Here is a 14,411-nt window from a genome sequence, read left to right as displayed (position 1 = left end):
TAAGATCATGGAAAACATTGATGGAGAATGAAACTTGTACACTGTTAATATGCACTGACCAAACACAATATGCCCAAGAAACTATTTCTCAGTTCAACTTTGATAAAGCAAACCAGAGAGCAACTCCTTTGCCATTAGACAGCAATGATCAGACAGAAAGAAATGAAACTATATCAGATCAAGAAAGATCCTTTAATGCATTTGGAAACTGATGTATTTGTCCTTTTGCAACCACCCAGATATAAGTTATACTGAAGTGTAGAAGGCCAAGAAAACAAAGACCCTAGCACAAGAAATTGGAATAATGTTACTAATATAATAAGATACTAAAAAGGCAATATGGATTTAAAGGTGTTCCCAGAATCGCCTGCTTTACCCTGGATTTGGCTCTGCTCAAGTTAAACCTTGATCAACTCACAAAATGTTTGCGTGATTGGTTACAATTTACCTTAACTGTAACGTTAAAGCCTCAATGCCGTCGCAGAATAAACTGCTACAAAGTCGTTGCATTTTTCACAGAGCTTGGGTAAGAAGGCAACATGAAATGCATCTGATTAGAGAGATCGATTCAGTTGTGATCCCGTGCCTTTCAGAGTTTTATGATGGCAGATAAAAGAAGTCATTACACTGCCGCTTTCAAAAGAAAAGTTAAATTATTTGCAGAGAAAATTTCCAATTCTGCAGCTGGAAGAGTATTTGGTGTTTCGGAATGTAACGTTAGACGCTGGAGACATGATTTGATTAAGGTTTTCTGGTGAGCAGCAACAAGGAGAGCATTTTCTGGACCTCAAAAAGGAAGGTATGAAGAATTGGAAACAAAACTTAGTGACTTTGTAATATCCCAGCAGGCTAAAGGACTTCCAGTTTCTAGTGAAATTATTCAAGTGAAAGCAAAAGAATTTGCTCGGACTTTGGGAATTCTGCGGACTGAATTTGGAGCTAGTCGATCTTGGGTGCAAAAGTTCATGGCTCGGAAAGGATTTTCTCTTCACCGGCAAACTTCGATTTGTCAAAAACTTCCTCCGAATTTTGAAGAGAAGCTGGTTGAACTCCAGCGTTTTTTGATAAGAAAGCAACAAGAAAAAGGATATCTTCTTGGCCAAATAGGTAATGCTGCCCAGACGTTTATTTTGATATGCATATGTACATATATGGTGACAAGAAAAGGGGATAAGGAAATGAAGATACTTTCTGCCAGTGCTGAAAAACAAAGACTGACAGTTATACTATGATGTACCGCTGATGGATTTAAACTGCCACCATACATAGTTCTCAAACATAAGAATGTGCCCAAGGGTGAGAATTTTCCTTCAGGAGTGATTGTAAGAGCAAATGAGAAAGGGTGGATGACAAGTGAAATGGTAGTTGAATGGCTGAAATTGGTATGGTTCCGACGGCTGGAACACCTCAAATTAAAGCCTCTACTTGTTCTGGATTCTTATCGAGGGCACATCACTCCGGCTGTGAAGGATGCAATGAAAGAAGCAGATATGTAGTGACTTGGCCGTGATTCCAGGAGGTATGACATCCCAGCAGCAGCCTTTGGGCGTTTGCGTTAATAAGCCTTTTAAAGATGAATTGAAAAGGTTTTATACAGATTGGTTGGCATCTGAAGAATGGGAGCTGACGCCATCTGGACATGTAAAGAGGGCTAGTGTATCTCAGTTGGAGCATTGGATTTTAGCTGCATGGAAAGGAGTGAAAGAGGAAATAATTTTTAAAGCATTTAAGAAATGCGGTATTTCTAATCTAATGGATGGTAGTGAGGACAATGAACTTTGGCAGAGCAGTGATAAAGATTCAACTGGAAATGAATGTGATAGTGACAGTAACTTAAATGATTCTTCGTGAAATTTTTTTAAAAATATTTTGTAAATTAGGTAAGTCACCAAGTGAAAGTATCTTCTTTCATCATTTCTTGTAGATGAAGCCATGGTGATACACGTAGAAAGAACTTGTCAATACAACTACATAGTACAGTGAGTCCTCGTTCTACGTCACCCCGTTTAACGTCATTTTGCAATAACGTCACGAAAATTTTGTGACCGTCATTCGTTTATTGCACCTTTGCTTCGCGATAACGTCAGGTCTGGTCAGGTCTTTTAAATTTCGCGCGAGAAAAAATGCGAAGCGGCGGGCGTTGCAGGTTGTTCGTTTTGTGGGCGGTAATACAGTCAGTCTAATGGAAGTGTAAAACGGTGTGTTTATTGTCAATTTCGATTACGTTTATAGCAATTTTCTGCAAAATGAATTCTTAGGTAGGTGCGCAAATGTTAAGTGCGTAAATGTCAAGTAAAGTTTTAGCAAATTTCACTTGACATAACGGTTTTCTGGAACCTGAAAAGTGATTTCTAGGAATTTTTCCGGGTAGAACTCGGAGTATTTGTCGTCACTTTTTCGCCGTGTTCTCAATAATTTTGGTTCCTGTAACTGCGACGATGTTTCAGAGATGATGATGCCCAGGTGACCACCATAGCGAAGCCGAAAAAACAAACGCGGGAAGATACAAAAATGGAGAGGGATGTACGTCGCTGCTGGTATTGCCGTCAATGAAGACAGGGACTCGTGTTTATGCCATAGTTTGGCACTCCCATCGTAAGAAATGGCCCAAATATGATACGCTAAAATTTTTTCGCGTAGGAATTGTGAGGTCTAGGAGCCGATATTCACTTTTTACATTGTTTCTTATGGGATATTGTGCTTCGATTAATGTCATTTCGTTTATCGTCACATTTTTCAGGAACGGTAAGTGACGTTAAACGAGGACTCACTGTAGCTATAAGCAATTAATATGTTTGCATTTCCTATTTTTCTGTTTACGTGCACATATGTTGATAACCTTAATCCTTAAGTATTTTATCATTAATTGCTTTCGATGGGAGTATTGGTTTATGGCCACTTTCGAATAAAAAAACAAGAAATGCATTGGACCTCTTGTATTAATCGCCCAATTACGACGTGGGTAGTGAATATGACTATCCGGTCTGTGGCTCTCTCTCACGATGTCCGTGGTGGCAGAGTGTATGTAATATTTCATTGACTACTGGCTTTCGCATCCTCTCCAAGCTCTCAACTGCATCTTGGTGGTAACAAGGTGATAAGCATGACTTTTGGGTTAAAGTAGGGTATCATAATTTTGCCGAGCGCATCAATCAATCTTGCATCACCATCGCATCAAGCAATCTTGCTTCGCCATAGCAATGCATCGTGGCGAGCATAATGTTTAGGTGATGGACTCTCGTGGCAGTGCTCGCAACTGTCGGAAACAGGAGCAGCTTTCCGCTACGTCTATCGTTAATATTATTTCCTCTTTTTTTGTATAGAGATCAATAAAATACAATAGAAATTTAATATATTTATTGGAGTTGCAACCTTAAAACTGTGGATATTCAAAGCAAACAGCAATCAGAAGATAAAGAAAAGATAATGAACGTAAAAAACAAAACCAACAACAAAAATAAATAAAAAATGCAAATAGAATAAATTAATAGGCACCAGTAATCGTCTAACAAATTATTTTTCAAAATAATTTTTTTCCCTAGTGGAGTTCCAAAAAAGGGGGGTTCGTCTTAGAATCGTGTTCGTCTGTTCGTCTTACAAGGGGAGACCACGAGCCTTGCTCCACCTTTTTCGATGCCGTTTTTTTATGGCCTTCGGAATGGTGAACACATCCCTGAACTAGTAGTGGTTCCATTGAATGGGCCTTAGTTTGGCTGTAATTAATTAATTTTCATGCAGTACTTTTCACAAGCCGCATATACTTCCATAATATCGCACCACTCAGCAGACGGGTCAAGTGGGGTAATGGTAGCATTTAAGGCTACCACCCAGGGGACCGGGGTTCGGGGCTTCGTGACAGCTATATATTTTGTTGTCTTCATTGTGATCATACGGCATCAACTTTTTCATTAATTTTAATTGCAATAGGCATAGACATGTCATATAGGCATCCAAAGATGTCTATAAAAGTGGCCTCTGAGAAGTATTCTGGTAAAGATGAAAACAGCCACACAAAAATAAATTAACTGTAGAGAACTGGAAAACACCAATGACAGGTAGAAAAATTGAAGGAGCAGCAGAGAGTAAAATAAGAGAGCATATTACCAAGAAATCAGCATAAGATAGCTAGAAAGACATTTTAAGTGCACAACAGGAGGCTACAAAATAAGAGAAGAAAAGCTCTCATGAAAAATCCATAGATCACAGATGAAGTCTTAGAATGCATTGAAGAAAGTGTAAGAATGCAAAAATCGAAGGACTACTCAACTACGAGAAAATAAGGAACAAAATAGGTAACAAAGCAAGGAAGTAAAGAACTGTGGGTCAAGAATGTCCTAGGGTAGCTTTTGCATTCTTCCACCTACTTTATTAATCTCTGCTTCACCAATTGAAAAGAATCTTTAAAATCTCACGTCTCCTTGCATGGCTCCTTTATAGGTTTTGGTATAATTTTAATGGTCTAACATACCAAAAATCATTGTGAAATTCGGCAAAAATGTGCAGAATAACCTCTCAGGTGATAAAAGTAGAAGCTGATTATGAGATAGTAAGGAACCACTTTAAGGAGCAGAGAGCTAGATGCAATGCCATTAAGAACAAAAATTAATACCTCCTGGTTGAAAATGAGGGCAAATTGATGAGATGGAAGAGCTGGACAACAGAAATAATCTTGCATCACAAATAATTGAAGATGAAAGGGAAGTTGAAAAGGATGTCATCCGAGATTCAATTTAAATACCAGAATTCAATGCAGCAAAAAAGGACTCACAGATGGATAAATCATTTGGTAATGGCAATATTACTGCTGAGATTATTAAAATGTAGGGAAAAAGACACTAAACAGCTCCACAAAACCATCTGTGGCATGTTAACAGAAGAAAACATTCCTAAACTTCGGGAAGAATCTAGGAAGAGTTCCAGGATGGAAACCAATTCAGATTTAGGAAAAGCAAGGGGACAAGAGAGGCCATATTGGCCCTTAGGCAGCTTACAGAGAAAATGGAGATGAGCAAACATTAAATTCACTGCATTTTTGGACTTAGAAAAGGCTTTTGATAATATAAATTGGAATGTAATGCTTGCAATCCTGAAAGAATATGGAATATTTATTAATGACCGGAGAATCATCTACTCTTCATATAAAGACTTAGCTGTGATTGCATCTTGATCCAACAATGGCGAAGCGCATATAAGGAAAGGAGAGAGACAAGGATGAGAACTGTCCCCTATATTTTTCCACATGTTCAATGAAAAAGCCATCCACAAAATAAAAGAGAAAGCATCAAGAGTGAGAATCCACTATGAATATATAAACATTCTGCAATTTGACAATGATATAGCAGTCATGGCAGAGACAGAGAGAAGACAATATCATAAACTATGGAAAACATTGAGCACGTGACAGCCAAGTGGGTAGAACACTTGGCTCCCGATTGAGGAGTCCCAGGTTCAGATTCTGGGAGAAGCCTTTGGACACCCAAAATCAAAATCCTCGAAGTGCAAGGTGGCCCAGGAAAAGGAACTGGTCCCCCCACACTAAATGTGTGAATTTCAAATGTCTGTCGCCTGGTCCGGGGTGAGCTCTCCCCTTGCCTAACAAAACCTACCTTCAGGTTGAATCACTGAGTGAGAGTGGGAAAACATAATGTATACAGTGGAACCTTGATCTATCGTTTTTCAGGGGGATGAATGAAAAGGATGATGAATGTGGGAAAATGATCAATGCGGGAATGTTAGGCTAGGTAGCCTATGTCCCAGGAAACACATGATTTTGGTGCGTAATTATGATATTTGTTAAAGGATTCAAATATGATTTAAGCCAATTACAGGAATACTATTACTTCATCGAGACACTTAGGTCATATTGTTGATTCGAATATTATCTCTTTCAAATATCGTAAAGGAACACGCCACCTCGCTAAAAAATGTTTGCTCTCCACTCGACATTTACTCTGCCATTATGGATTTCTCTGATGTAAAAATTCTTATCCATGAAACGCCATTTCCAGTACACGTACTCACGAGCACAATGTGCATGTTATGCCTTAAACAACCGCTTTCGCCCACCCAGTGATTGGTTTTGAGATGGATCACATAGGCCAAAAATAGTCAATTATTTGTAACGTTCCTGTCTAATAAATATATTTTTCATGTAAGATAGGCAATGTGTAAAGTGTGAACAATGTTGCATTAATTGTCAGCGGCATGCCCACCTGAGCCTCTTTTTCATCCCACTTATTGTTTTCACCAGGTAGCTCGCTCTACCCCCACCTTCATGTGCTAGTTGACAGCCTGAGGCGTTCTCCAATATTCACACGCTTCAATCCCGGATGCTTTTCTTCATATTCAATTATTTTCAGACAATCTTTTACAGTACTCACCTGTTTCTTCAGAAGGGCCATGGTCCGAAGGCAGATAAATATAATACTAATAAAAATGAAACCTGACTTTATTAAACCCACACGGAAAACACTCACTAGTTTGAAGTCAACCCACCCTGGAAAGTACGGAACCACTCGTGCGAGGTGGAGTTTGGAACTGATGCTACTGTGTACGTCTTATGCAGAACATACTGCAGAGGGTGAAGCATAAACATATGACTGTGCCGTGAAATTTTTTATCCAAGAGAGAAGGCAACTTACACATTCTTTTCTAATTAGCGTAGCGCCAGATGAGTAGATGAATTCGGAGTGTTAGTAGGGAGAAACAAAATATCCTGAAGAGATATCCCTCCCTCAGTAACCCTGACAAGTGAGAATTATAAATTCGTAAATTGATAACTGATAATACAGGCATTCCCCGAGTTACGTATGTCTCGACTTATGTAAATCCGTACTTACGTAAGTGATAACCGTATTTCAAGTGATTACGTTAATTTTTGAATGAGAGCGCGATGAAGTAGATATTCGCTCATATACCCAATGGCAGAAAAAATATCGAATAGTTATACTTTTTTTTTATGTGCTAAACAAAACAAAGTGACCTATTTTTATCATTCCTCGAAGGAATTTTCATTAACTTCTGTAGAAAAATCGCTTATAAATCCCAAGTAACCAATCAACGTGAAAATTTGCTGTTCTAGCGATGGCAGTGGTTGCACTCTCTCCTGTACGATACAGCTTGTTACACAGCATACACACACAACTCTGACTTTCAACTATTTAAAAATTGTATCTTTAAGTTTGGACATTTCCATCAGTGAAATTAAAAGAAAATGAAGACAGAGCAGAAATCTTTATTGCGGAAAAGAATTGGTTAGTACCCATGTAAAAGCATTGAAATTTTGAGTGTTGGCAATGAACGCTGCAAAAAAGTGAAGAAAAAGTTGACACACGATATTAATTGAGTACTTGTTAACATGTTTCAGGCGACTGGGTTACCGTGTGGTATTTAAAAAAAGATTTTATTAAGCTGCATTTTCTCTCTCTCTCATATTGTGTGCCAATGTAAATGAATACTGCGTTATCGAAAGCTTGTCCCCACTAACTTTGTTGCAAGTTAATGACGGAGTTGGCTGAATGAAAGCTCACTTTTAATTAGCTTCGTGCATTGGAAATACTCTTTGATGCTTTCAGCAAAGTAAATATTCAAATGATGATATTTTCACGATTATATTAAGATACGAGAGAATGAAAGTATGTTTCCGTGCGTGAAAGATTGAGTGTATGTGCGTGTGAATGTATCTAAGAATATAGTGATTTACTGGTATTTTTTGTATGTTATTTGCTCGTAATCCTCGACACCCCTCCTACGTGTATTAACTGTGACAGTGAAACCGCCAGATTCATCAATCAACGTAATATATAAAAGGCAGAAGATATAATGATTAAACTTAGATCGCAGTATAACATAATGAATCAATTTAAGTATTCAGTTTAGTAATGTGGCGTTGAGATACCATACTTTTCCGAATCCACACGATCGGTTAATTCGGGGAATAATATTACTCATTTGGATTGGCAATGCTCGAGATGCAACTTTCAATACATATTAATGTTTACTGACTTTGTATCTAATAACGTAAGAATATGCGGAAGAGTTCATGACTATCGCAGTGAATTGAATGAAACTTCACCGAAAATTTACCGCGCATTTCTCTGCTGAGAATTCACCCCACCGATCGAAATCTCTGAAGCAACAACGCAGAATGTTCAACTTACGAAAATTTCGACTTACACAGAGTCTGCCGGAACATATCTCTTACGTAACTCGGGGGATGCCTGTAACCTGATATCCTGTTTTCGGAAAAACATGCTGCATCACCTGCTTATAGGCTCAGCTGCGAGGATAACGAGTTTCGCCAGAAATCACCATTCTATTTTTCCATCTATTTCCTTGCGTAAAATGCGTAAATAATGATAGAAATGCCTCGTGTTTGGTCTCATTCTTTTTTGAATTATGTGCACATTACTAATATTTCAGTCTAATAAAAGTATAATCCCAATTGCCGAAATTCATTGCTAGACACCTTTTGGGCTAATAGGTGATTCACGCAGCAGTTGACCTCCAGAAACTAGGAACTTTGAAGCATGCAGGCTGAAAAAGGTCAGTGGATGAGAGAAGGGGGGGGAGGGTGAAACATATTTCTATTGTTCTTGTTTAACATGATATTTTTTTCAAAGCTAAGGTCTTTGCAATACGATCCCTGCGTAAGCTGGGGCCTTTTGTTTGATTTCGGAGAAGAGGAAAGCGTCAGAGTGGGGGAGGCAAGTGCTGAATGGAGGGGGATAGCGGATCATAGTAAATGTGCTGTTACTCTCACATGGCACTGAGTTTCTCCCTATGGTAGTTTCATCTCCTTGGGAAGATTCAAACTAAGTGCCTGTCGTTATTAGCCATAAATGACACATGGTAAACACTTTGTCTCATTTTTGTCAAACAATGGATGGGAGAAAATTATACAACGCGACCGCGATCTTCAAACGATCAATGCAGGACAACGATACTTCAGGGAACAATGGATGCGGAAAAAAATTACATTGCCAGGAACAGTGAAAGATGAATGTGGGAAAACGATCACTACGGGTGAACGATTGATCGGGGTTCCACTGTATTCAATCTAATTTTGAACCAGTGAAACATGGTGTGCCACCGGGTTCCGTACTTGGTCCCCTTTTGTTTCTTATCTGAGATAGTGACCAACCTTACAACCTTTCTATGGATAAAATGATTTATGCAGTTGATATAACACTTATTCAGACATGTGACAACTCCAGTTATTCCCAGCAACGTGTTGATCAAGCAAAAGCAGAGGCACAACTCTGGTTTAAAGCCAATCATCTCTCCCTGAATGATACCAAAACAGAACATCTTACACACTGCCTAAAAATTGTTTACGAAATGAATAACCCCGTTAAAGGTTTCAAAATCGGCACAATATTATCTTGGAATCCACAAGTATATACTTCAAATTACAGCAGACTCCTGATTATCTGGCTGTAGTTTATACGGGTTGCAGATTATCCGAAGTATGCTTCACCCTCGACTCACCTAGAATGGAATCAACTCTCATCAGGCCATCAATGGGCACAGCCGAAATATTGGGCATTGAGACTGCCTTAGAATGCAATCGTTCTGGTGGTGTAGTGGGTAAAGTATCAGGCTACGAATCAGAGGTTCCACGGATCAAGTCCCAGTGACAGAGGACTTGATACTGCACACACACTGTAAACATATTTCTTATCTTAAAACTTTGCAATACCTATCACAAGCTCCTTAGAATGTTGCATGGCTATTGAATTCTTATACGCTTATTCATTTGTTGAAATTCAACCGCTATATTTTATAACCATTTGGGCAGTTGACTGCGAAGTGAATTTTGACTACTATTTCTGTGTCATCCAGCCCCGCCTCAAGGCCCCTAACATTAGCTTCATGGGCGATCTGTCATGGCCTCAGAAATCAGTTGTCTGTTTTCAGTTCAGTATTGCAATGCTTGCTCAATATTCTACGCCCGATAACAGTTTCCCATAGGAACAACTTAGGTAACATACTGCAATTGAAAAGAAATGCGAATCCGAATTGATTTGGGTAACGGAATATTTGATGACAATTTTAAGCTTCATTAATTTCTTTCACAAAGAAATGAGAGGGGTAATTAGAGATTTTTGAACTTCAAAATTTCTTTAAAAACTAATTTTTAATCACAAAGATGATCCATATGAGCACATATTTGTTTAAGAACATTAATTAAAAATTAGACTACTTCATTCATTCACACGGCGCCTTAAGCGCAAACATACATATAAATTCAAAGGTAAGGAAAGAAAGGAATAGGAACATGGAATAGAAAAAGGACGAGGACAACGGTGCTGTGGTAGGTGGAAAAAAGCCAGAAATCAGAGGGTAAAAATGCGGCCTGACTGGGACTCGAACCCAGAACCTCCTGGTTGCCGGCCAGGTGCTCTACCAGTTGCGCTACCAGGACGCTTAGATTTACCATGATTTCGGCGGGGGTTTATACACAGAAAACTCCCTTTGCTGTGGCCCACGAGAGTAACCAATAGATGGCACTGGGGCAGCTCACCACTCACCAGGGGAAGGAATGGACGAGGACACAAGGATGAAAGGAAAGGTACACACTCACACGATAGTGGGAAAGAGACAGGAACACGCGTTTCGGGGCACGCAGAGCCCAAGTGAAATAAGCCAATATGGCCGATACACTACTTCATTCATTCACACGGCGCCTTAAGCGCAAACATACATATAAATTCAAAGGTAAGGAAAGAAAGGAATAGGAACATGGAATAGAAAAAGGACGAGGACAACGGTGCTGTGGTAGGTGGAAAAAAGCCAGAAATCAGAGGGTAAAAATGCGGCCTGACTCCTTTTTCTATTCCATGTTCCTATTCCTTTCTTTCCTTACCTTTGAATTTATAATTAAAAATTAGATATTTATTAAAATAGATGTATCTGAACTCGGCGTTAAATGATTTTCAATTCTATAAACTGACATAAAATGAGAATCAGAAAAGTATTACGATTTTCACTTATTGAAAAGTTATTTAGGAAACTGGAAATACTACGGAAATTTGAATGGGTGGAAAGAAACTTAATGGATTTCGACTCTTTTTGAGTAAATAGGATTTTTTCTAGAATTTTTTCGGGGGAAATCAAATAATTATTAATATTTTGCTAGCTGTAAGTTGATACATCTCATGGGTTGATATATTTTTCCTCATGAATTTCTCGTTCAGGCATAATCAATCAATTGATTCTTGACTTTTATTTCTTCTAATTCTAGTGAATATTTTTTGTTCAAATCCGATCTTTGATGCTAGATTTCTTTATCAATTCATATGCATAATTCAATGCATAATTCCCCTCTTCTCTGAAGCACACATGCTGTTACAAGAATAAAATTTCGTCATTCATACATGAAGGTAATGAGCAACTAATTTTTTATTTGCTACATTTTGGTTCGTAAGTAAGTCTTTTGAACTTATAGCGACAAAAATCAATATCAGATTAGAGGATTTTAAAAATGAGTATGCAAAGTAACGTAACTGTCTTGCAACTGTATTTCTGACACGAAATTAAAACGAATAATTGATTGTGAAATCTATTCTATTCCTAAACCTATGTTGAGTGCTAAAAGTAATCAAAAGTTCAAAGTAGGTACTAAATAACCAGCGGAAAACGATAACAGTCAAATATTTCTATGACTTCGAAATAATATTAGTTCCATGATAATGCTGAAATATTTTTAAAATGTATGCGTATTGCTCATTTTGTTGGAAAATTTAAGGGCAAGTCTAACCTCTGTTAACTCAATCATTTACTCTACGTTTCTGATGAAAAACATATGTAGACGCCCAAAATTTCCTGATTGAGAACTACTGACTTTGGGCGGCTCGATGTTCTGCCTTCGCTCAGCTCTGCAGTACTTCCGAGGAATTTTCCCTTGAAATGAGGGAGGACACAGTAGACTGTGACACATCGCACATACAGCTAATGTTAGGGGTCTTGAAGCTGGGCTGGACGACTTGGAAAAGGTAGTCAAAACTCACTCCATAGTCAACTGCCCAAGTGGTTATGCAATATAGTAGTTGAATTTCAACAGATAAATAAGTGCGTAAGAATTTAATAGCCATTAAAATCCTACGGACTTTGTGATAGGCATTGTGAAGTTTTAAGACAAGAAAAATGTTTACAATGTATGTGCAGCAACAAGTCATCCGTCATTGGGACTTAATCCGTGGAACCTCTATGATTGGTAGCATGACACTTTACCCACTGCACCACTGCAACGATTGCATTTCACAGCAGTCTCAATGTCCAATATCTCAGCTGTGTCCGCCAATGTCCTGACAAGAGTAGATTCCATTTTAGGTGTGTCGAGGGCGAAGCATACTTCGGAGAATATGGCGAATAATTCGTAGCCGGATCTTTGGCACCTTTTCATAATGCGATGGATATGATTATTTCCCCGTTATAAGGGGGATATAGTTTTCAAATCCCTGGTTGCATGAGAACATTATGAGAGCAAAATTTTGGAAGACAAGTAGTTCCGGAACTGGCTGCTCTCAGATGCCAACAAGCTTTGCGTTAATTTTTTCCGTCAATGTAGAAAATGATGTGTTCCATTGGACCCTAAATTCTCAGGATTTGTCCCCTATTCCATTGTTGACACTAGAGTGGGGACAGGACGTGAGGTAAAATACAGAATGAAAGGAAAGGAAGAGTAGAAGATTACTCGAGGGACTGGCTATAGAAGTGAGAGGCCAATAATTCAACAAACAGACAGAAGGTAGATAATTAATTCAGCACTGCCTAAATGAAACTTTGCTTGAATCACCTAATATCCACTACCATTTTTTTGCATAGGCCTTAACCTAAGTTACCAAATTATTTAGACTTTCCACATCTAATCGAATACATGCATGGAGTAGAACTCTGTCAATTACTCTATATTGTTGCATGTCTGGGAATCTCAATGCAGTAGCTTTGAGGCTATGCATAGTTGATAAGAGCAAACAAGATGCGCTAAGGACAATAATCAATTACAAGAACAAATTCCTTTCCCATACAAACTTGAATCATCTGCCTATGGATACAGTTATGCATGTGGAAAAAATATATATTCACATCACATAAGATCATTCCTTAAAATACAAAAAGACCTGAGCAAATGTTCTCCATGACACTTACCAAGAAGAACACATTTACCTCTTCTTTGCCTTCAATCATAAATGCAATCCTAAGGCAGCCTTTATTTCACGAAAATACATTTAGATGAATTTGGATCACAAGAAAGGATCTATCCCAACATTAAGTTATGATCATATTCCATACCAATGAGAGTAGCTAAAAAATGAATAAATAAATAAGGATATCCCAAAGAGAAATCCAGAATATTATTACCTTTAAATGGCTGGAATGATGCATCATCAATGAACTCTGTCTGTTCAATAACCTGGAACTGAAATTCTATGCCCTCCTCAGATGATTTAGTAACTTCTCCCCAGTATAAAAAATGGTCGTTATTAACAACACGGCCACTGAAATCAGTCTGTAAGAAAAATGAAAAAAATTTAACTTAAAAGAACCACAGGATAGCTAGCACATAAGTAGATGAAATGAGCAGCAGCAATAATTAATTTGCTTTGTCTAAAGGGAAATGGGAGCACTATGGCCTGAAAAATAAATCAAAACAACCAAGTTTGATGAGCTCTATTGTCTAAATGAACCAACCAAATTAAAAAAAAAAGCATAAGAGAACATGTATATTTCTACACTTTATGGTATACTTTTAAAATACTCTGTCCCGTATTATTTCTTGACCTCAATTTTTCTAAAAAAAGGGGCATTAGTTTTTTAGTGTAAAATCACATTGCCCAATTTAGAGCAATTGGTATTCCCATACTCATCATTTCCATAACTTGCAGTTTTGATACAAGAAACTAAATCAATTCCTCTATGTATACCTCTAAATGTAAGGATTAGTTTTTAACAATGCTAACCTCAGCTGACTTCAAAGCCAATGGTGCAATTGAAAACTGACTGGTTCCATCATGTGCAAGATAATTTAAGCAATGCCGGAACATAGAAAATGTTGATTAATTACTAATATCAAAGCCAAAATAATCTGTTATTTGTATGCATGATTCCCGTAGAGTACCAGCAGCTTGGCCTTGAGAGAGGGAGGAGAAAAGCCCCAATGGTTGCTGCCAACTCGGCAATAACTAACAGTTCGTGATTCATATGCTGCCATAGTTCTGCAAGTCACAGTAAGCAACACACATTTTGGCATCAATGCACGACTCCAAGACACATTCTCTTTCCAGTAGCTATGTTTTGGTCTTCCTTCCAACGCTCAAAATATGAATGATTATCAACCAAATTATTATTATATTACAAACCAAAAGTTACAGTGGACTCTCAATCAGGAATTTCGAAATTCGCTGCTT

General features: G+C 38.1%; 1 protein-coding gene across 11 annotated transcripts in view; it reads right to left on the bottom strand.

Annotated features, from left to right (window-relative positions):
- LOC124171709 (rho GTPase-activating protein 190) overlaps positions 1–14,411 on the bottom strand; it is a 647,547-nt gene that overhangs the window by 629,251 nt on the left and 3,885 nt on the right. For all 11 annotated transcript variants that reach the window (XM_046550979.1, XM_046550973.1, XM_046550982.1 and 8 more), the window contains exon 3: positions 13,366–13,513. In XM_046550979.1, coding sequence (XP_046406935.1) covers positions 13,366–13,513 — 148 coding nt within the window. The remainder of the gene's footprint in view (positions 1–13,365; positions 13,514–14,411) is intronic.

The sequence above is a fragment of the Ischnura elegans genome, chromosome X, assembly GCF_921293095.1.
Source record: "Ischnura elegans chromosome X, ioIscEleg1.1, whole genome shotgun sequence".
In the NCBI taxonomy this organism is placed as follows: domain Eukaryota; kingdom Metazoa; phylum Arthropoda; class Insecta; order Odonata; family Coenagrionidae; genus Ischnura; species Ischnura elegans.
Note: the sequence above shows the minus strand (reverse complement) of the source record. Positions and strands in the feature narration are given on the sequence as shown.